Source organism: Emydura macquarii, unplaced genomic scaffold, assembly GCF_026122565.2.
Source record: "Emydura macquarii macquarii isolate MOO-44397 ecotype Brisbane River unplaced genomic scaffold, CSIRO-AGI_Emac_v2 contig_431, whole genome shotgun sequence".
In the NCBI taxonomy this organism is placed as follows: Eukaryota; Metazoa; Chordata; order Testudines; family Chelidae; genus Emydura; species Emydura macquarii.
The window spans coordinates 4593459-4615310 of NW_027130568.1; the positions used below are offsets into that span (position 1 = coordinate 4593459).

At 45.4% G+C, this 21852-nt stretch overlaps 1 protein-coding gene across 1 annotated transcript in view; it reads right to left on the minus strand.

Annotated features, from left to right (window-relative positions):
* The window catches only part of RTTN (rotatin), a 170905-nt gene that overhangs the window by 22097 nt on the left and 126956 nt on the right, over positions 1 to 21852 (minus strand). The window contains exons 42-44 of the mRNA XM_067537491.1: positions 15032 to 15129; positions 14006 to 14083; positions 3069 to 3195 (exon numbers count right to left, since the gene is read on the minus strand). Of these exons, the coding sequence (XP_067393592.1) occupies positions 3069 to 3195; positions 14006 to 14083; positions 15032 to 15129 (303 nt within the window). The remainder of the gene's footprint in view (positions 1 to 3068; positions 3196 to 14005; positions 14084 to 15031; positions 15130 to 21852) is intronic.

Genomic DNA, 21852 nt, shown 5'->3' on the forward strand with positions numbered 1-21852 from the left:
CCCTTTGTCCGGGACATAATACTTCCTCTCAGCCGCCTTTGACGTAGGGGTGATCGAGGAAGGAGTTTGCCACAGGGCCTTAACAATTTTGAGGACGCTATCGTGGACAGGTAGGGCCACTTTTGCTGAGGCAGCCGCCGACAGCACATTGAAGAGGGTATCATCGGACTCCTCTAACTCCATCTTCAGTCCCAAGTTAAAGGCCACCCTCTTGAGCAGCTCCTGGTGCGCCCTGAAATCCTCCAGTGGCACCCCGTAGTCCCAGGAGACTGCCTCGTCCAGGGAAGAGGACTGCTGAGGCACATCCTGCAGGTGCTCCCCTACCTGACGAAGGGATGCACCTGTAGTGTCCCTCCATGGGGTTCGACTCCTCATCTGAGGAATGGTGTCTACAGGCCTTCTTCTGTGCTGGGGGCATGGACTGAACCCCCGCTGACAGGGTAGATTGGGGTCCCGGTCCCATCTGGATGCTCCATGGGGCCCAATAAGGCCATTGTTGCGGCCATTGTCCCTGGGGCCAAACTGGGGCTGATTGTGCCACCTGCTGTGACACCTTGTGGGGGCATTGGCTGTCCCGACAACTGTCCCCGCTGTGAGACCCCGAGCCACTAGCCCGGTGGTGCCATGCCTGACCTTGGTCTCGGGTGCCGTGGTGTGCCGGGGACAGTCCTCTCAACACCTCTGACGTGGAAGACAACAAGGACTGCCTCTGCTGCCATGAGCGGTGCTGGCGAGTGGAGGCACACTCCGAAGAGCTGTCAGTATCGGAGCGCAGTCTCGGTACCAACAACTTGCAGCGCTTATTGCCCTTCGGTGACCGAGACCGGCGCCGCTCCAGACTCGGCGGTGCCGAGCTGGACCCCAGCAACCGGGTTTCATGTCAGGAACTGCATGGTGAGGGTTCTTGGATGGTAACCGGGTTCTGCACCACCTTGGTGCGGGCGAACCCCTCAGTGCCAAATCCTCCAACGGTGACCGGGTTCTGCGCCGCCTCAGTGCAGGTGAACTCCTCAGTGCTGGGGATCTGGAACAGGAGCTGTTTGAGTGATGCCTGGAGGACCTCGCCTGGTGCCTCCTCTTGGCCTGCACTGCCTCCGGTGCCACGGACTGATGATGGCGCCGAGGGGGACTGCATCCTGAGACGAAGCAGGCTGGCTCGATGACGATGACCTGGAGCGACTACTGGGAGAGCGTCATTGCTCTACCCCTGGTAGCCGTCTGGTGGGAGATCTTCCTCCCTGTACCAGGGATCTCCACCACCCTTTGGGGGGACCCAACGCGGGCTTGCCCCGGGACACCAGCCCCTTCTCCCTCGGCGGAGGGGGGGGCGGAGGTGGAGTAGGTAAGGCCACAAGGCTCATGCCGCCTGAAAAGCCTCCAGTGTCGATGGCATCGGCACTCTCCCACTCCCAGGATTCAGGGGAGGCTCCCTGCTCAGAGATGCAGGCACCAGAGAAGACTCGACAGGCCGTGGCTGGTGCATCTCCACACTTGACCCCTGCCCGTACCGACAGCGCAGGGGAGTGTCCGCGTGCTTTTTCTTCAGCACCAGGGATGTTGCTTGGTGCAGAGTTGAGGTCGGTTCCGGCAGTGCGCTTTGCACCAAGGTTACGCTCGGTGCTGAGGTGGAGCAGGATGGCTTGGACACAGGGCAGAGCGCTGCCTCCATGAATAAGGCTTTTAACCGGATCTCTCGGTCCTTCTGGGTCTGCGGTTTAAAAGCCCTGCAGATCTTACATTTATCTTTCCTGTGCTCTTCCCCAGGCACTTAAGGCATTGATTGTGGGGGTTGCTGAGCTGGAAAGCCTTCCCGCAGGAGGTGCACGGCTTAAATCCAGGCGACCGGGGCATGGCCCGGCTTCTCTAAGTCCCTCAGGAACTCCTTATCTAATTACACTTAACAACACTTAACGCTACTTAACAACTACTTAAAACTAACTGAAGTACTTCGAATAATAAAGAGTTCAAGAAGGGGAATAGTACTTGCAAAGAGCAAGACTAGTTCCAGCAACCATCTCGGGTGGAAAGAAGGAACTGAGGGGACATAGGGCCGGCAGTGCCTCATATACCGCGGCATGTGAGAGGGACTCAAGGGAGCACCAGAGCCGGCCCTACGGGGTCTGCTAAGAGGAAAAAAGTTCCAGGAACCGTGCACGGTGGCGTGCACTCACCTATAGTGGAATGGACATGAGCAATCACTCAAAGAAGAACTGGAAGCTGAAGCTAGATAAATTCACATTAGAAATAAGGTACAAGTTCTTAACAGTTGGGGTGATTAACCACTGTAACACACTACCAAGGAAAGTAGTGGATTCTCCATCTCTTGAGGTCTTCAGATCAAGACTGGATGCCTTTTCTGGGGATATGATATAGTTATAGTCAAACCAAAGTTATGTTTTAGTCAAACACAAGATATTGGGCTCAATACAGGGATAATTGGGTGAAATTTAATAGCCTGCAAAACACAAGTGAGACTAGATCATCTAATACTCCCTTGCAGCCTTAAGATTCTATGAATCCATCAATTCATAATGCCATATCGCCACTTTCTTGCAAGAATGTGGCCTTTTTAACAATGGCTAACCCATGAGTGTTCTTGATAAAGAAAGTATTGTTTTACTAATAAAGAAAGTATTGTTTTACTACTCTCTACCACATAATTCCTGAAGGTGGTATTTCCACAAAATATATTACAATGTGGTCGGTCTATGGTGGGAATTTTAGTAGCACTGAGGCTTGACTTTTAATGTCTGTTTAATATAGGATTTTTTAAAGCTCAATCTTTGCCCCCCACCCAGACATGAAGAAAGTCTTTCAGATTTAAAGTATATGCTCCTCAGAACAGGAACCTAAGGAATAATCTTGACTCTTATTGAGGCAATGGCAAAATTCCAATCGACTTTGATGAGGCCAGGTTTCATCCTTTTTCTTTATAATTGTTTTTAAAGAGAACAGAACCTTTTTGGCACTAAAGGTAATCATTCTTTTTCCTTTATTTTATTCCTTTACTTATAAATTAGTCTGGTTAAAATGTCGTTACGTATTATACCAAAACATGAGTCTCTTACCTGTGGGATAGTTTGCAGTGTAGACACAAAGCAGATGAAGAGCTATTTGCATTAAGGAGTCATCCATTAAAATCCATGGCCACAGAGAGTGTAAGACAGGGACAAGATGAGCCTCGAGTGCTGCCACCTAACAGCAAGGGACGAGAAGGAACATACAGTACAATAATGAATATTGTGTTAAAGTATTTTGTGCAATATTGAAAGCAAACAAAGGAAATTAAAAATTTTTAACATATATGGAGTTGTTTTAAAAATTCCTTTTACCTTGAAGGGTCCTTTTAATGTACCTTAGTTTTCAGAGTTAAAATGTACTTGGTTGCTTTAAATGGTAATAGAGGGAGAAGAAAGCCTTGTTTTAATACTGGAATGTTGTCTCTACATGCTGCCTCGAGAACATTTTAATTCAAGTCAACAGTGAGACTTGATTTAACTGGTTCCATCTTGACTCCATTAGATTGTCTCTACTTAGCACTGATATTGTTTGCTATTTTCTTGATACTGAGTCTCCATTGACGTCCATTGACTTGGCAGTAAGTTCTCATAGATGTGCATTGCCTTTTTTTTTTTGGGTTTCATCCTTATACTGTCTAAACTGAAAGTTATTTACCAGCAACTGAATATAACTTCTGCAGATCTACATTAACAAGTCAGTGTTGTTATCCCGGAACTTTTTAATTATTGGTGAGTGTGCACAGGAAATTGAAGATGTTGTAACATTCCAACTGTGATTCTACAAAGCCTCACCCGCCTACACAGACTGAGTTTCACTCTACTTCAACTAAATTAGTTATTACAATTCTAGAAAATGCAGAGGAGCAAAAAAAGCAGCAAAGTGTAGCTCTGCAGAGAATACTGCCTATGACTGAAGTTCTCTGAATGTAAAGAATGGTTACTTACATCGTAACTGTTGTTCGAGTGCGTTGCTCATGTCCATTCTGATTTAGGTGTGTATGAACGCCACATGCACCAGTGCCGGAAATTTTTCCCTTAGTGGTACCCGTAGGGCCAGTTCTAGCGCTCTCTGCAGTGGCATGTGTATGCGCTCGCATATAGAACACTGCTGACACCTTCCCTCTCAGTTCCTTCTTGCCAGAACTCCGACAGAGGGGATGGAGGGTGGGTTGTGGAATGGATATGAGCAACACATCTCAAAGAACAACAGTTCTGAGGCAAGTAACCGTTCTTTCTTCTTCAAGTGCTTGCTCATGTCTATTCTGATTTAAGTGACTTACCCACAGTGTCTCTGGAGGTGGGCAGGAGTTCATGGCCATAAGGATTGCAGTACTGCTCTGCCAAATCCAGCATCGTCCCGAAATAGTTGCATGATAGCATAGTGGAATGTAAAGGTATGTATGGACGACCATGTAGCAGCTCTACATATATCTTGAATGGGCACATGCGCCAGGAACCCACTGAAGACACCTGAGCCCTTATGGAACGAGCTGACGGGGAGGCTGGAGGCATGACTCCTGCCTGCTCATAGCAGGTTTGAATGCAGGCTGTAATCCAGGATGATATTCACTGTCCTTCATCCAGTCAGTAATCGCAATGAAGAGTTGTGTAGAGCAGCGAAACGGTCCAATCAATGTAGATGGTTAGAGCCTCCTTACAACAAGAGTGTGAAGGCGCCTCTTTTCATTAGAGCTGAGGCTTTGGGCAGAAAACTGGCAGGAAGATGTCCTGATTAACGTAAAAGTGGGAAATGACCTTTGGTAGAAACACAGGATGAGGGTGAAGCTGGACCTTGTCCTTGAAAAAACACTGTGTATGGAGGTTCCGAGGTCAAGACTTTAACCTCAGACACTCTTTGTGCAGAGGTAATTGCTACTAGAAAGGCTACCTTCCAGGACAGGTGAATGAGAGAGCAGGAGGCCAACAATTCAAAAGGCGGAGCTGTGAGCCGAGACAAGACAAGGTTCAGGTCCCACTGGGGAACCGGCTCCCTAATTGGAGGAAAGAGCCTTTCCAGTCCTTTGAGAAATCTAGCTGCCATCTCATGGGAAAACACCAATCTGCCCTGTATTGATGAGTGAAAAGCTGATATCGCCACCAGATGAATCTTGACAGACGAGAAGGCTAAGCCTTCCTGTTTCAAATGAAGCAAATAGTCCAAGATCACCGGTATAGGAGACTTTGTCGGCAATACATTTTGATGGACCACTCAGAAGGTGAAGCGTCTTCACTTTCCTAGATAGGATGCCCTCGTGGAAGACTTCCTATTTTCCAAAAGGATCGTCTGAACCTGAGCTGAACAGTGGCACTCTTCCTTGTTCAGCCATGAAGCATTCATGCAAACAGATGAAGGGAGGTGAGGTCCGAATGGAACAGCTGACCCGTCCTGGGAGATGAGGTCTGGGCACAATGGAAGTGACCAAGGTCAAGCCATCGAGAGCTCCAACAGCATCTTGAACCAGTGCTGACAAGGCTATGCTGGGGCTGTCAGGATGACTCATACCCTGTCCCTCTTGATTTTCACAAGTACTCTATATACGAGAGGTATCAGGGGAAACGTGTACATGAGATGCCTTGACCACGAGAGGAGGAAAGCATCAGTCAGGGAGACATCCTCTGATCCCAGGAGAGAGCAGAAGCGAACACATTTCCTGTTTTCCCTGGTAGCAAACAGGTCCACTTGGGGAGTTCCCCACTTTTGGAAGATGTGGTTGGCTACCTCCTGGTGGAGTGACCACTCGTGGTGAGAGCAAAAGGAGCTGCTCATATGATCTGCTAGGGTATTCTTCAACCCAGGCAGATGGACCGCTTCAAGGTGAATGTTGTGGTCCACACAGAGGTCTCAGAGACATAAGGCTTCTCGGCACAGGACTGAGGATCTAACTCCCACTTTGTTGATATAATACAGGGGTGGCCAACCGGTGGCTCTCAAGCCACATGCGGCTCTTTGCTCATACAAATGTGGCTCTTATGAGTAAACATAGAATTTCACATTTTAGGAAATGGTTGGTTAATATTTTTGCGTCTACTACTGATTTTTACTTGTGTGATGTATGCATTTAAAGTTTAAAGTTTAAGGACATGAGGGGAAAGTCAATATCCAGGTCTGCTCTATACTAACAGGGCAAGAGGATGGGCTGTGCGCAGACACACACACACTCTGCTGTACACTGATTGGGTACGCACTCACACGCTGTCCATTAACAATGGTCCATGCAAAATAGTCCGGAGAGAAAGCCTAGAGCTGGATCGCTACACTATTAACCAATCGCATAGCTTCTTATTAAAAATAAAAAAAGTGCATGTGCGGATTTGACGATTATTGTGGTGAACGTTTTGGAAATGTCTGAAATTTTGTTTTTAGTTTGCAGCAAGTGGTAACCCTCTTTAAACATGGAACACAAATGTAAAAATAAGCGCAAATATGAAGAAGAACACAGAATGTTCTTAGCGGAATGGGAAAGTTTATATTTTTTTGTTGAATGTAATGGCAAACCACTCTGTCTGATATGCCAGACTTCATTGGCACATTTCAAATCTTCAAATCTCCAGCGACACTTCAACACACAACATGCTAACATCGATTGGGAATTTCCAAAAGGTACTGAATTTCGCTCGCACAAACTAAAAACTTTGAAAAGTCAAATCGAGAAACAGACTCAAGTGTTCTGTAAATTTGCCAAGCACTCCCAGACTGTTACACATGCCTCGTATATAGTCGCTTGGAACACTGCCCGCGCTAAAAAACCTTATAACGAAGGCAACTTTGTTAAAAAATGCCTCGCAGATGTTGTTTCCATCTTGTCTCTAGAAAATGATAATCTGAAAAGAATGGTTTCAGATCTTCAACTCTCACTCCATACAATTGAGCACAGAATATCTGAAATCAATGATTCAACTGAATCACAGTTATATTCTGATCTTCAGAAATGCGAGTACCTCACTATCGTGCTGGACAAGTCTTGTGACGTACAGGACAAACCTCAATTGGCAATATTTGTACGGACTGTGTCAAATTATTGTGTAATCAACGAAGAACTCCTAGATATTGTACCATTAAAAGACAGAACCCGGGGCATTGATGTGAAACATCACTGATGGATGTTTTTGCAAAAAACAAATCTGCCTTTACCGAAACTTGCAGCAATAGCAACGGACGGAGCGCCATCTATGGTCGGATCTGTGAATGGACTTGTGGGGCTATGCAGAGTTGACGAAAGGTTCCCTGACTTCTGGTTGTTTCACTGTATCATACATCGGGAGCAACTAGTGTCTAAAAAGCTGCATTTGGATCACGTCATGAAACCCGTCCTGGAAATAGTCAAATTATATTCGCGCACACGCTCTCAACCACAGACAATTCAAGAATCTCATTGCTGAGCTCGACCAAGGCCTTTCCGGTGACCTGCTGCTTCACTGTACTGCATGGTGACTTTCAAAAGGTAAAGTGCTTTTTCGGTTTTTTTGAACTTTTGGACGCTGTGAAGCTGTTCATGGAAGTGAAGCAAAAGGAATACCCCGAGCTCTCAGACCCACAATGGGTTTTAGATCTGGCATTTCTGGTGGACATGCTGCGACATCTGGACAGATTGAACCTGGATCTCCAAGTTAAAGATGCTGCTGGACCTGGTGCAAAGTGTATTTGCGTTTGTCAACAAATTCAAGCTGTTCAAGGCGCATCTTCAAAGGGGGGAACTAACACATTTTCCCTCAGTGTTAAATGCAAGTGAACAAGCACCCAAAATCTTGAAAAAGAGCACAACACAGTATGCAACACTGATCGAAGTACTTCAGGATGGTTTCATGGAAAGATTCCATGATCTACAGCTGAAAAGGCCTCAGATTACATTCCTGGTCGACCCTTTCAGTGCTGACGCTGACTGTTTGAAAGCCCTGTTAGTCACAGATGAAACAACGTCTCAGATTGAGATGATTGAACTTTCTGAGGACGACAAACTTAAGTCTTTTCTAAAAGAAGGAACCCTTAGAGTTCTGGAGAACTGTACCGATGGAGAAATACCCCAAGTCAAACGGGCTGCGCTCAGACTACTGTCAATGTTTGGGTCAACTCACCTTTGTGAATCGATTTTCTCAACATTGAAACGTGAAATCTAAGCATCGATCTGTTCTAACTGACACACACGTGACGGAATTACTTCGAGTGGCCTCAACCAAATACAAGCCAGATTTTAAAAGGATCATTGAAAGCAAGGATTGCCAAAAGTCCCACAGAGTCGAAAATTGCAAAATACATTACAATAAACATTTTGATTGTTTTGTCTTATTGTAAATTATTGTTTCAATGTATGTGCGTCCAGTATGTATGTGTGTGTTTATACTGTACTGTATATATATACTGTGATATAACAAGGACAGAGGGCAGCAGGAGAGTACACAAAGGGAGGTACATCAGCCCCAGAATGATCAGGGCTTTATTCCCTGCAGCCTAACCAGAGGCAGCTGGGGCCAATTAAGGATCAACCAGGTACTCCATAAAAGGGCTCTGCCCCAAACACACAGAGCACAAGCTGGAGGAAGCAGAGGTGTTGTGCTGTGCGGAGTGGAGCGAAGTAGCAGACCGGAGTAGCGAAGTGTGGGAGAGCAGAGGAACCCCAAAAGGAGGTACTGATCCCAGGAAGGGGCAGCAAGGACATAGGGCCGGAGAGGCCAGAAGGACTGAGGGGGGAAAGTAGCCCAGGGGAAGAGGCTGAGGCTCCAAAGTACAGAGTCTACAGCGGTTGTTCATAGGGCCCCTGGGCTGGGACCCGGAGGAGCAGGTGGGCCCGGGTCCCTATCCCCCACCCCCAGGGAAGACGGGGTGACAGGCAACTTCCTGGCTCGCTATGGGAGCAAAGCACAAGACCCACTAGAGGGAAACCGGCCGTTTACCACAATACACACACATAAAAGGTAAATGTGGCTCTTTGCGGTATCTATAGCTATTTTTTGGCTCTTAGTCTCTGACTGGTTGGCCACCCCTGATATAGTACATTGCCGCTGTGTTGTGTGTACAAACCCACACCACCTTATTGGACAGGTAGGAACACCTCGCAGGCCAGATGGATGGCCTAGAGTTCTCTGAAATTCATGTGGACAGCCAGCTCTTTTCTGGTCAAAAGGCCCTGAGTTCGTAGGGCACCAATGTGGGCACCCCAGCCCATATCCGAGTCATCTGAGACCAGGGACAGAGTCAGTTTTGCGGCCTTGAAAGGTACTCCTGCTAGCAACTGTTGTGGGTTCATCCACCATGATACAGAGGTGAGTTTGTGGGTGAGGGAGGGGGACCGTGAGAACTCTGTCCAGGGAATGCCTGGATGAGGATACTGTTGCCAGCCACATTTGGAGTGGCTGAAGTCAAAGTCTGACGTACTGGACCACATAAGTAAAAGCCACCATATGTTCCAGGAGGCTGAATCATACCCTCGCCATGGTAAGGAGGTGGATCTTAGACTGGCTAAAAGCTCCGTCAATGCTAGGAACCTGGTCCTGGGAAGTAGTGCTTTGGCTTGAATAGTGTCTAGGACTGCCCCTAGAACTCTATTCTCTGGACTGGTGTAAGTACCAATTTCTGTCCGTTTATCAGCAGTGATCAACACGTTTCTCATGATTTTGATGCCGAGCTGGACCTGCTCCCTTGAGTGACCTTGGATGAGCCAATTGTCCAGGTAAGGAAACATCTGTACTCCCCTGCGCCTGAGGTGGGCTGCTACTACTGCCAAACATTTGGTAAATACTCAAAGTGCAGTGGAAAGGCTGAATGGAAGGACTGTAAACTGCTAGTGTTGTGTGCCAACTGTAAACTGCAGGAACCTCCTGTGGCCTGGGAAAATAGTGATATGGAAGTAAGTGTCCTTCAAATTGAAGGCAGCTACCAGTAGCCTGGATCCAGAGAGGCGATAATGGTCGCTAGGGGGACCATAAGAAATTTTAGCTTTTTGACAAACTTGTTTAGGGCCCATAGGTCCAGTATAGGCCTTACGCCTCCCTTTGCCTTTGGGATCAAAAAGTACCAGGAGTAGAATCCTTTGCCTCTCAGTCCTTGAGGGACCTCCTCCACTGCCCCCACCTGCAAAAGCACTTGTACCTCTTGAATGAGGAGTTGCTCGTGAGAGGGGTCCCTGAAAAGGGACGGGGAAGGAGGGCGGGAGTGAGAAAAACTACAGGGAGTAGCCGGTATCCACCGTGTTTAGCGCCCAGTGGTCCGACATAATGGCCATGCAGGCTGGGAAGAAAAAGGCAAGGTGGGAGGAAAACAGTCGGAAATCTGGATCTCAGGTATTGTCTAATAGGTCGTTCCCAGGCGCACCTTCAAAAACGTAGTTTTTCGCCTGAGGAATGCCAGCTTGGGCCTGATCTCGAAGCAGATACCAGCGAATTACCCCGGCGACACTTGTAGTCCTGATTTCTCTTTCTATAGAGTTCTCCTCTGGACTGGCCTCCGAAGAGTTGCTTCAGGAGGGCCTAAGGCATCTCTTCGATGAGGACAGGATATAAAGGCCTGAAGAACATAGTGTGGCCCTTGAGTCCTCTAACCCATGCAGGCTGGAGTCGGTCTGCTCTGCAAACAGAATCATCAACAAGCCAAACAGAAGTTCCTGGATGGACTGCTGGACTTCCTCCAAGAGACCAGACGACTGGAGCCATGACGCTCTCCTCATTGATACCGCGGAGGCCATGGACCGTGCAGCCGAATCCACTGCATCTGATGCCGCCTGTAATGAGGCTCTGGCCACTGTCTTACCCTCTTTGAGGATCACCTCAAACTCCTGTTTGGGAGGAATGAGGGAGGGAGTCAGCAAACTTCTCCAGCAACTGCCAGATGTTAAAATGGTATCGCCCCAACAATGTCTGTTGGTTGGACACCCTCAGGTGCAGGCTTGCTGTTGAATAAACTGTAAGATCAAATAAATCTAGTTTCTTGGCCTCTTTATTCTTTGGTGTCGAGCTCACCTGTCCCTGTCTGTCACATTCATTAGCTGCTGTGAGCACCAGTGAGCCTGGGGATGGGTGCGTATATAAATATGCAAAGCCCTTAGCAGGCATATAGTACTTTTTTCTCTGCCCACTTGGATGTAGGGGGCAGAGAGCCCGGGTCTGCCACAAAGCCATGGCCAGCTTCATTTTCCCTTCATTGCACTGGGAGAGCCACCCTGGAATGGGCTGCAGATCCCTGGACACCAAAGAGTTCATCTACAGGTTCTTTGAGTTCCTCTACTTGAGGCTCAGATTAGCTGCTACCTGCTTCAACAGCTCCTGGTGTGACCTGTAGTCATCCAGCAGGAAAGCATGAGAAGTGCCTGTTACTGTCTCGTCTGGTGAGGACCAGGAGGAGGCCAGTAGCTGAGGGGTGGCTGAAACCTCTTCCCTAGTTGGGGTGGTCAACAACGGGCTTCCCGAGAGCAACTCCTCATATTCCGAGTTGACATCCAAGACCAGTGCCATGGTTGGGTCCTTGGAAGAACACAGTACTGAAGTTCCCGCAGACAAGAGAGGGTAAGGCACCGTGGGTCGAGGGAACCCACATGGGTTCCAAAATCACCAAGGTCCCAGCCCACTGTCTTTGGGACCACCCCCCCATCTGCGGTGGCATAGGGAAAACCGTGGGGTAGCTTGTAGCTTTTGTAGCTTGTCCTTTCAGGGAAATGATGACCTCCTCTCCCAATTCCAAGGAGGCATACCCTGGTGACCATGGGGGCGCCGATGCCATTTGTTTCTCTGCATCACTACGTCAGAGTTCCAGTGTCTGGGAGAGGTGCCGAGGGCCGGAGCACTGGCTATACCTCGACTGCGTCTTCTCCTTTGGTTTCCTGTAGGTACTTGAGTGGTACCCACACAGGTGGAGACCCCCTCGGGGTTGATTCCAACTTCAGCGCCGACAAAAACTCCTTTGTGGAGTGCGCTTTCTTCAGGCGCTTCTTCGGCACCGGGGATGCCAAATGATGTTGAGTTGACTCTGATGCTGGAGAAGCGCTTCTGGTTGGTGCTGTGGTACTTGGCCCCGAATCCGATCTTGGCTCCAACACCGGTCGAAGCTTTGACTCCAACAGAATGATCTTAAGCCTAATGTCCCGGTCCTTAGTTCATGGGCGAAAGCTCTTACAGATCTTACACTTCTCAGAGACTTGAGCTTCCCCCAAGCACTTTAAACAGCTCTGGTGCAGGTCACTCAAGAGCACAGGCTTCTTGCATGAAGTGTAGGGTTTAAATCCCGGAGACCGGGGCATGTCCTGACCCTGAGTAAACTTGCTAACTAACAAACTAACTTCTAAGAACTACTTTAACAACTATATACACTAGAAACAGCTAAAACCACTAGGAAAACTGAGACTTGCAAGAGCAAGAGAGCTGTTCTTACTGCTCATAACAGTTCTGGAAGGAATTGAGAGGGAGGGGGGCTGGCAGCGCCCTATATACAAACACATATGTGCGCCACTGCAGAGGGTGCTAGTGACGGCCCTTCGGGTACCAGTAAGGGAAAAATTTCCGGCACCAGTGCACATGGCACCCACACACATCTAAATCAGAATGGACATGAGCAAGCACTAAAGAAGAACCTTCTTTCTCCATGAAATTGTCTCTGCAGATCCCATTGAAGGAGATTAAGAGAAACGTGTAGAATCTATGAAGAAGCTAAATGTTCAACAATCATCTGATCTGGTGACTGCCTCACTGGTGAAAAAGGAAGAGTGCTTGCCTGTATGAGGGAAAAGGCATAGCCCTGTTGTGCCCTGTTCTAGCAAAAGCTGGTCATTAGGGACTGCAGGGGTAAGCCCCATCTATAATGGCCCAAGAATCAGCCACAGTACAGGCACTTTAGTGTTTACTGAGAAGCTGCTATACCGCAGGTTCTGATAACAACTGCTGCAACTGGAGAACTCCTGGTGGGACTGGAGCTGCTATAGCTTCTCTACCATGAGTCCCTGCAACACACTGGCTAAAAGCAGCAGAGGGTGCAACATCAGAGTTACGATTACAGGGGAAGAGGAAACATAGTAAAGCTAAAGAAGCTGCTGTCCCTTAAAGAATTTCTCTCTCCTAAAAAGAGTGACCCACTGGCAAGTGAATGTAGTGGGGAAGACAGAAGGGAGGGGATGGCAGTAGGACAGGGACTCCAGCCGAGAAATGGAAAGTTAAGGATTATGTGGCAACTGGTGAAGAGGTGGGTATAGGACGTAGGGAGTGGGATTTATAAGCAGGGCATTGGGGAATAATGGGACCTGGGAAGCTATTGGTGGGCAGAAGGAAAGGATGAACTTAAATAAGGAAAGGGTTTGTAGCAGAGTAAGAGAGAGGGAGCTTAGGCAGCAAGAGAAGGTGTGTTACATTAATGGCACAGGGGTTAACACTGAGGTTAAGGCAACAGGAGAGCTGATGGTGAGTTGAATGTTGTGAAGAGCAGGGGCTGGTATGCAGAATGAGCGCGAATGGGTAAAAGTGGGGATAGTGATTGGATGAGTGGTGGGAGTATGAATGGAGTGTAAATATGTGAAAGGCGTGAGGGTAAGGAGCATGAAGAATGGTGAATGGGAGAGGAAGAATGCAGGAGAGTAGGAGGAGAAGTAGAGTGGGGAGATACAAGTATGAAAGTTCAGGAAAAAAATAGTGGAGACTAAAAGGTGATAAAAGAGAATTAAAAGAAAAAAGAAAAATTAAAAAACACAGAAAACTGAATAGATGAAGAAGAACAGGAACAGAAGTGCAAGAATGAAAACGGACCTCTGAGCAAGGGAGATGATGACAAAACCAAACCATGGGTGGGAATGGCTGGAAGCTGAAGTTTCAGTATCAGAATTAAGGGTCTGATGTGTGCATGTAATGTTCTCTGCTGGAGGAAACAACAATGAAATTAAAGCCATTTCATTATTAAGATGAGGTCTAGTCAACGTGAAAAATATTTAAAATAGAACATATCTGCAATCTTTATTCTTAGACCTCTAACTAGCTGTATGTGGTAATATTATAATACAAATAGTGTGACCACTTACTTTGCATTCTTCATTTCGAAAGAGGCAATTTCTTAGGAGCTGCAGAACAACTTTTAGTTCCTTGATAAGATTATCCTCCTATTTGGACAAAAATGTTTCAAGAGAAAGCAGAATCCTAAGAAAGCAGAATTCATTTTATATATGCAGCATGTTGGTCTTAATGGCTACATTGTAACACACAAGCACTCCACTCATACCACAGAAACTTTACTTGTAGGATGCTACCATGCTAACCATCTCTGAAAAGTGATATTTTAATAAGTTCATCCACCACAGAAACCTATTTCTGTTCTATCAAGCATAAAGGAATGGAGACATAAGAGAGAGTCCATGTTTCATCTCTATAATGCTAGTTTTTAAATCACTTTTAATGTTCTGGCTGGCACTCTAAATGATGAATAAAAGGCTTCTCAAAAAGGCAAGGCAATGAGAAAGAGGTGGGGAGGATGAAATAGAGGAAATATGCAAGTCATCTTTACAAGTGACTTTTGTAACAAGTTTCTTCCTATTTTTAACTAAACAAAATACAGACAACATGCAATCAAAAGTTGCGGTCAGATTCTATATACACTATAAGCTATTTTTGTACTTAATTAATAAATCCTAGCTGCAATCCTCTTTCCAAAAAGCCAACAACCTATACTTAAAAACTAACAGAATGGAAATCACAGAGATATTAGAAAGTTGCAAACATACAAATAGGATACTCATCAATAATATATACCATATTTTGCTTCCACATATTTTTAGGATCATGTTCCACCCCTCTCTTCATAATTACCTTCCAAAAGGGTGAAGAGTCCAAGAAGATAAGATTAGCTGGACTGAAGATTAGTAGAAGAGAGACCCTGTTTGAACTGTTTCTTTCTACAGAAAGGTTTAATTATTCAATGAAAACACAGTAACTAGGCAATACTCTAACCAAATGCACTCTCACTTCCAAGAAAGAATATCAAAGAATAGCTGAAAAAAACATCTTCTGTTGTAGATACAATTTTGTGTGTCAGCCTTGTATATTTTAGTTACCTTTTTTTTCTGTGTTGTTTTTCCAGGCCTCAGGGACTCTAGGTTCAGCTGTGCATGAATGTGCTTCATCTGTTCCATGCAGCTGTCTATAAGGTCAGCTGAATGACAAAATCCATATAATTCAGAAGCCTAGTCATATTCAAAAATACGAAAAAACCCTCACTTGTAAATTAGAATTAGAATTTTGTTTGATAATCAACTCTTCAACTTTATGCTTTCCACATAATTAAGGCTCTCTATATGATGGAAATGAGACAAGAGTAAAAACAAGAAACCCAACTTGTTACACAAAATATTCAGGTGGGTAGGGCATTTCAAATGGCACCCAATAACATGAATTTGCATTCAATACCTAAGTCCAGTTCACATTAAGATGTTATGGGCAAGGGGTCAGAGAGCCATCAACGAAGTTGAAAAAAAGCCAGGAACTGAGAGTTAGGGTTGTATACCTGTTAATACTCTCTCTGCATCTGTGTGCATGCGTCAAGGCATACTGTCCCCTCCTAGGCTAATTGATTTTTAACAGTTCTGGGATTTGTCAGGCAGGTGGGGATATGTGAGGTAATTTTATATGGTAGAAGTTAATTACTGTACTTGACCTAACAACAATCTTTACAAGTGACAATGGATGGGGAATGTAAGAACATAAGTACATCCATACTGGGTCAGACCAATGGTTCATTTAGCCCAGTATCCCGTCTTCCAACAGTGGCCAATACCAGATGCTTCAGAGAGAATGAACAGAACAGGTAATCATCAAGTGATCCATCCCATGCCGTCCATTCCCAGCTTCTGGCAAATAGAGGATAGGGACACATCCTGGCTAAAATGTAATGTCTTATATGTACTATACATAGTGTTCTTCCTCCCAGAAGATCCCAAAGTGCTTCACAAATTTAGAGTAATAAACAGACGATACAAAGGGATCTACATACAAATACAGCCCTTCTGAGATGAGTCAAGTCACTGTGATCTTGAGAAGAACTGGAGGAGTAACTGATGTGGCATAGCTCTTTTAGGGAGTTCTTTTGCTAAGTACAGTCAAGAAGGAACATTCAGAGAGCAATAATTATACTTGGCTAGTGTTGTGGACTATGTTCAGTAAAGGTCATGCTCTATCCTGCTCACTGTCTTCAAGCATCTACATACATTAAGAGCCAGTAGACTACTGCCAGCTCATGCTACGGAACCAAGAACCAGGAATGGGAATCTTATACAGATGATATCTTTAGATTGAGAAATAAAGCCTTTGTTTTTTCTAAACTTTAAGTTTAATGCTCAGTGATAAATATACTTAGTTTCACAGAAACTAGATAAAAAAGATTTAAAAATATTCCTTTTTGAAACTTGAGCAAGTGTAATATTTGTGTGTCTTTATGTATCCAGTGGAGTGATTCAAACTGTATTCTAAAATTCACTAGGGCAGTAGGTTCTATAAATACACACACAAAGAATAGTTGTAAGGACTAAAAATAAAAATAAAATGTATAATATTCTAGTAATAAATCACATTATTGAAAAACTACATACAAGCTTCCATTCTCTGAAGAAAAGGTTACTTACCATACACAGTAGCTCTGGTTCTTTTAGATGTGTCCCCCTACAGGAGCTCCACTTGCAGTGCACATGCGCCCCACATGCCTTCAATCAGAGATTTTTGTTAGTGATGTCTGTTTTGCCTACACAAGCACACTGCACAGCCTCATGCCCTGTTCTGAGGCTATATAAGGCAACATGGACGAACCACTCTTAGTTCCTTCTCTACCACAAAGTCCCACTAAGGAAACTCTGAAGTAGAGTGGAAGGAGGACGTGTAATAGAACACCCATAAGGACACAAATCCCAAAGAAACACAGTTACTGCATAGTGTCAGTAATCTTTTCTTCTTCTTTGAGTGGTGTTCCATAGGTACACTTCATTTCAGGTAACTCCTAAGCATCATCCCCACAGGAAGGAGGGAATTTTGGAATCAAGTCCAGAACTAACGACCGAACCACACTTTCCAATTACTGTATTGGATCTAGAGGAATGGACCAGGGCAAAGTGCTTGAAGAAGGTGTGCACTGAAGACCAGGTAGTGGCTCTGCAGATCTTGTATACTAGAATGTCTTTAAGTAATGCCATAGATGTTGATTGTGACCTTGTAGAGTGTGCTAACACCCAAAAAGGAGGCTGAACGCTGGCAGTATCATAACATGCAAAAATACACCCAAACATGCACCTTGATAGCCTCTGGGAAGAGACTGTGGATCCTTTAAATCTGTCTGCTATGGAAACAAACAGCCTAGGAGACCTCCAAAATAGCCTGATCCTATCCAGATAGAATGCCAAACCTTGTGTGATACCTAAAGTATGAAAAGAAGCCGCCTCTTGAGAATTGTGTGGTTTCAGGGGGAAAAAGCAGTAAATGAATAGACTGATTAAGATGAAACTCAGATGATGCCTTAGGTAGGAATTTAGGGAGTAAGGAATTTAGGGACATAAGGAAACCTTGTATTTGAAAAATACCATGAAATGGGGCATCTGCCATTAAGGCCCCAATTTCTCCAACTCTTCAGGCTGATGTGATGGCTACCCAAAAGGTCATTTTCATAGACCGGTTAGGTCAAAATTGGTGTTTTGATGCCAGCTGAGTATTCGGTCCAGGTGGATGAGTGGAAATGTGTCTTGGAGGTTGAGGGTCAAAAACCAATCCCCTGAATTTAGTGAAGAAATTAAAGCCGCCAGATTCACCATCCTGAACTTCTGAAACTCCACAAATTTGTTTAGTAGACTTAAATCTAAAATCAGTCTCCCATCTCCATTTTTCTTCTGTATGAAGACACACACTGAGTAGAAACATGTTCCCCTTGTGTTGAGCAGGGACGTACTCTACTGGTCCTAAATTAAGAAGGGAGTTTATTTCCTATCTCAGTAAGAGCTCATGAGAGGGATCCCTAAAGAGGGATGAGGAAGGGTGATTGAAAGGAGGGAGGGAGGTAAAATGGATGGTGTGGCCCAATGTTGCAGCCTTCAGTACCATCTGTCTGTAATAATCTGATCCCAGGAATGTTCAAAATTGAAAAGTCAGTCTTCAAATGGCGTGAGGTGGGCAAACTCGTGCATCTGGTGAGGTGAAGAATGGGGAGGATCTGAACATTCAACTGATGTTTTGATGCCGGCTGAGTATTCAAGACAGGTGGATAAGTGGTTCTTTTCATCTGACATCTATGTTTCTTCCTTGGGTGTGAGAGAAGGTTAGCGGGTCTTTGGAACACAGGCATTGGATTGGACAAGGTCTCCAGATGTCTTATGATCTAATACATTTTCTTTTGTTTGTAGGAATGTAAATTTCCAGATATCAAAGTGGCCCTGGAGTCTTTCAAAGTTTTGCCTTTCATCTGCTGTCTCTGTAAACAACTTGAAACCATCAAAGGGGATGTCCTCTACAGTGCTCTGAGCTTTCTGAGAAAGCCGGACAGTTGAAGCCAGGATGCCCTGCGCAAAACTACTGCCATAGAGATGGAACAAGCCACAAACTCTGCTGCATCTAGGGGGACACAAAGGGATGTCCTGACCAGTAATTATCCTTCAGCAATGATGTCCTGAAATTGTTCTCTGTTCCACTGGAAGGTGCTCAATAAAAGCAGTAATTTTTGTGTAGTTGTGTAATTATAATTTTGCCATAATACCCTGGTAATTTAATGTCAGAAAAAATGCAGGATTGCAGATGAGTAGGACTTCTTTCAAAAAGGTCCAGGCACTTCTGGTCTTTGTCATAACTAGTTGACTTGGTGTGGTGTTGTTTCCCCATTCATTAACCTCATCCACCCTGAGAAAATCAGGTGGGGGGTGAGAGAATAAAACATTTGGAGTCCTTGGTGGGGGGACAACATTTTTTTATCTGTTTGTCTGCAAGTTGGCAGTATGGTTGCTGGGGTATGCCAAACCATCTTTGCTGGACCAAAAGCACCTCACTAATAGATAGTGCAACTCTGGTTGGTGTTGCTGACTGCAGAATGTCCAGCAACTTGTGCTGTGATTCCTTGACCTCTTGAAGCAGTTCCTGTAGAACATTCAACACTCATTTTATGATGTCCTGAAATTGCCAGAAATCATCAGCCACAGATGGTGGTGGAAGCATAATTGCCTCAAGGAAATGATAGTTTGATGGGTAGCCTCCTTATCTGCACTAGCTTCCTGCACCACAATCGTCTCCTCCTGAGGAACAGGCTAGGGTGGAGGGGACTGCATGCCTCTCTTATCCCAGTGGGTGAGACTCGATGCCTTGAAAAATTGTTGTTGGTATGTTGCCCAGGGACTCCCAGCATAGCCGTTGCAGGAGCTCACACAGAAGAGGTGGTGACATCCCAGGCTGTTCCCATCACCTGTAATGTCTTCCCCCAAATTCCTCTCTCTCTCTGCAGGCATTAAAGAGTGGGTTCCTGTATGGATGGTAGGACAGCCTAGCACCGAGACAGATGAGACTGAAGGGAAGTCTCCATCATCTTCCTCAACATTGTCCAATAGAGGAGTCCCAGCCAAAACAGGTGGTGAATTGGGAGGTACCAGAGACCAATGGGAGTCTGGTGATCAAGTGGGTCTTGGTACAATGCGGCACTTAGTACTCATAAGCAATGGAGACTTCAGTTCATCTGACAATGAAATCTTTTGAGTGCCTGAGTGCCTAAACTCTTGTGGTACTGAATGGAGAGGCAATACCAACATGACAGACTGTTTGTCTCTAGATATAGACAGAACCAAAAATTTAAAGAGGTCTGAGGTAGGCACTGACAGTGTAAGAAACTTAGGCTTGCACAGTGCCAAGGAATCCATATGGGGAGGTACCAGCGATAAAGCTGATTCCAACAGCACTGGTCTGGAGGAATGTTTCTCTTTTTCTTCCCTGCCATGTCTGCACTGTAATAAGCGTCAACTGTGTTTACTCTTGGAAGAGCTTTAGGGCCTTCCTGCTCCTCTGGTACCAGAGGAGTCCTTAGCTTCTGTGGTACTGACATGAGAAGTGGAGCTTCTGAGACAGTTGACTTTCTGGGACGCTGAAGTCTTTTAGGAGCAGGATCCTTATGACGGAAGTCAGAGCTCCTCTTCCTGGGATCATCTGAGGAGGTCTCGGGAGTCTTTCCCTTTCTGGGGGAGAGCTGAGCTCAAGTCAAAGGGGCACTGGATCTGCCCAAAGAAACTGGAATACAGGGGTTTTCTCCTGACCTGGCTCTGAAGTAGAGCAAAGGGAGCGCTCCATCATTAATAGCTTCACTTAATCTCCCAGTTCTTCCTCACCTTGGATTTAAGGACCAAAGAGAATTACATGGGACTCTCCAAGGCAGCGAATTCACTTGGAGTGGCCGTAAGCTCCCTGTAAGTGAGGTATCATTTGAACCCTGGTTAGCCAAGCATGTCCTTCCAAGGAAGGCAAGCCTCCTCAGAAGAAAGGGAGAGGAACAAAATCAATCTTCCTAACTGTTGAACTAAGCTAATATAACTAGCATACTATCTAAAATTAAACTAGCAATTAGGAGAAAAACTTTTAGCCAAAGCACGCTAGAGGCAGACACACTCAAGCTCCATCACAGGCTGAGGCGTTAGAGAAGGAACTGAAAGTGGTTCATCAGCCAGGCAGCCCTCTATACTGTTGGTGCAGGGCACAGAGGCTGTGCAGGGAATATGTATAGGATGAATGGACACCGCTAATGAAAATCTCCAACTGAAGATGCGTGGGGCACGTGTGCACCTGAAGTGGGGCTCCCATAGTGACACTACTTGACGGAGTACTAAAGATAATGCTGACGGCAAAAGTTTCTAAGAGGCACTTCAATGCACTGGATGAATGCAGAAAGCTGCAGTTCAGAAGAAACTTGAGCACCAGGGAATGGAGTGAAGCAGGTTTCCCAATACACCTCGTAAGGTATAGATCAGGCAAGACCCACTACCTTTTATCTCCTGAAATGAATATTAGTGGACTACTGATCTACCTTTAAGGTTGTTGCAACATTCTATGGTCTACAAAAGCTCTTGCACACTTTGTAAGGCAGTATGGGAAACTGGGAATAAATACATCACTATAGAACTCTTATTTATTTGGTGTATGCATCCAGTCAAGCCAAGCCACAGACTTTTTATAAGCGATGTTCCTGGCATGAATACTTCCAGGAAGCTGAGTCATTTTGCAGTCCTTAACAATGTGTGTCATGGTTTGTGGCTGCCCACATCGACATAGTGGACTATCTCTAAAACCACTGAAATTCCATTGCAGCACAAAATACATGGCTGGTACATCCCCCATAAGTACCCAGCTGCAGCTTGTCTGCAGTCTGGAGAAATGGACGATCCAACTAGCAGATCGAATTTGAGGATTACCACGGATCTTGGTCAACCAGTCAAAGAGGTTCTGGATGATAGATCTCCTAAACTCTACTGAGACAGAAAAAGGAGGGGGAGATTAGGAGAGACAATCTCTGCAAAGTCTGTAAGTGGAAGGCAAGTTCATAAGCGTGTCTTGAGGTCAGAGTTAAGGCTGTTACTAAATAAGCTGTACTAATCAGATGTACAAACTGTAATGGTAGATTAATATTGATGTAAATTCCCTTAAATTGCCAGTTAGAGATTTTTAACATTTTAGCGTTTTTAAAAAATGAAGATGCTATAGTTTATGCTTTTCATATGAGGGTTATTCTAATTACTTCAGCAACTTTAAATCCTTGAAGGATTTTTTCCCCATTTTTAATGGAATACAAGTTTCTAAAACATTATAATCACTTAAGAGAGACTAGATAAAAATAACCCCCTATTTTACCACATGACCTGGGTCACCAAACAGGTTTGTG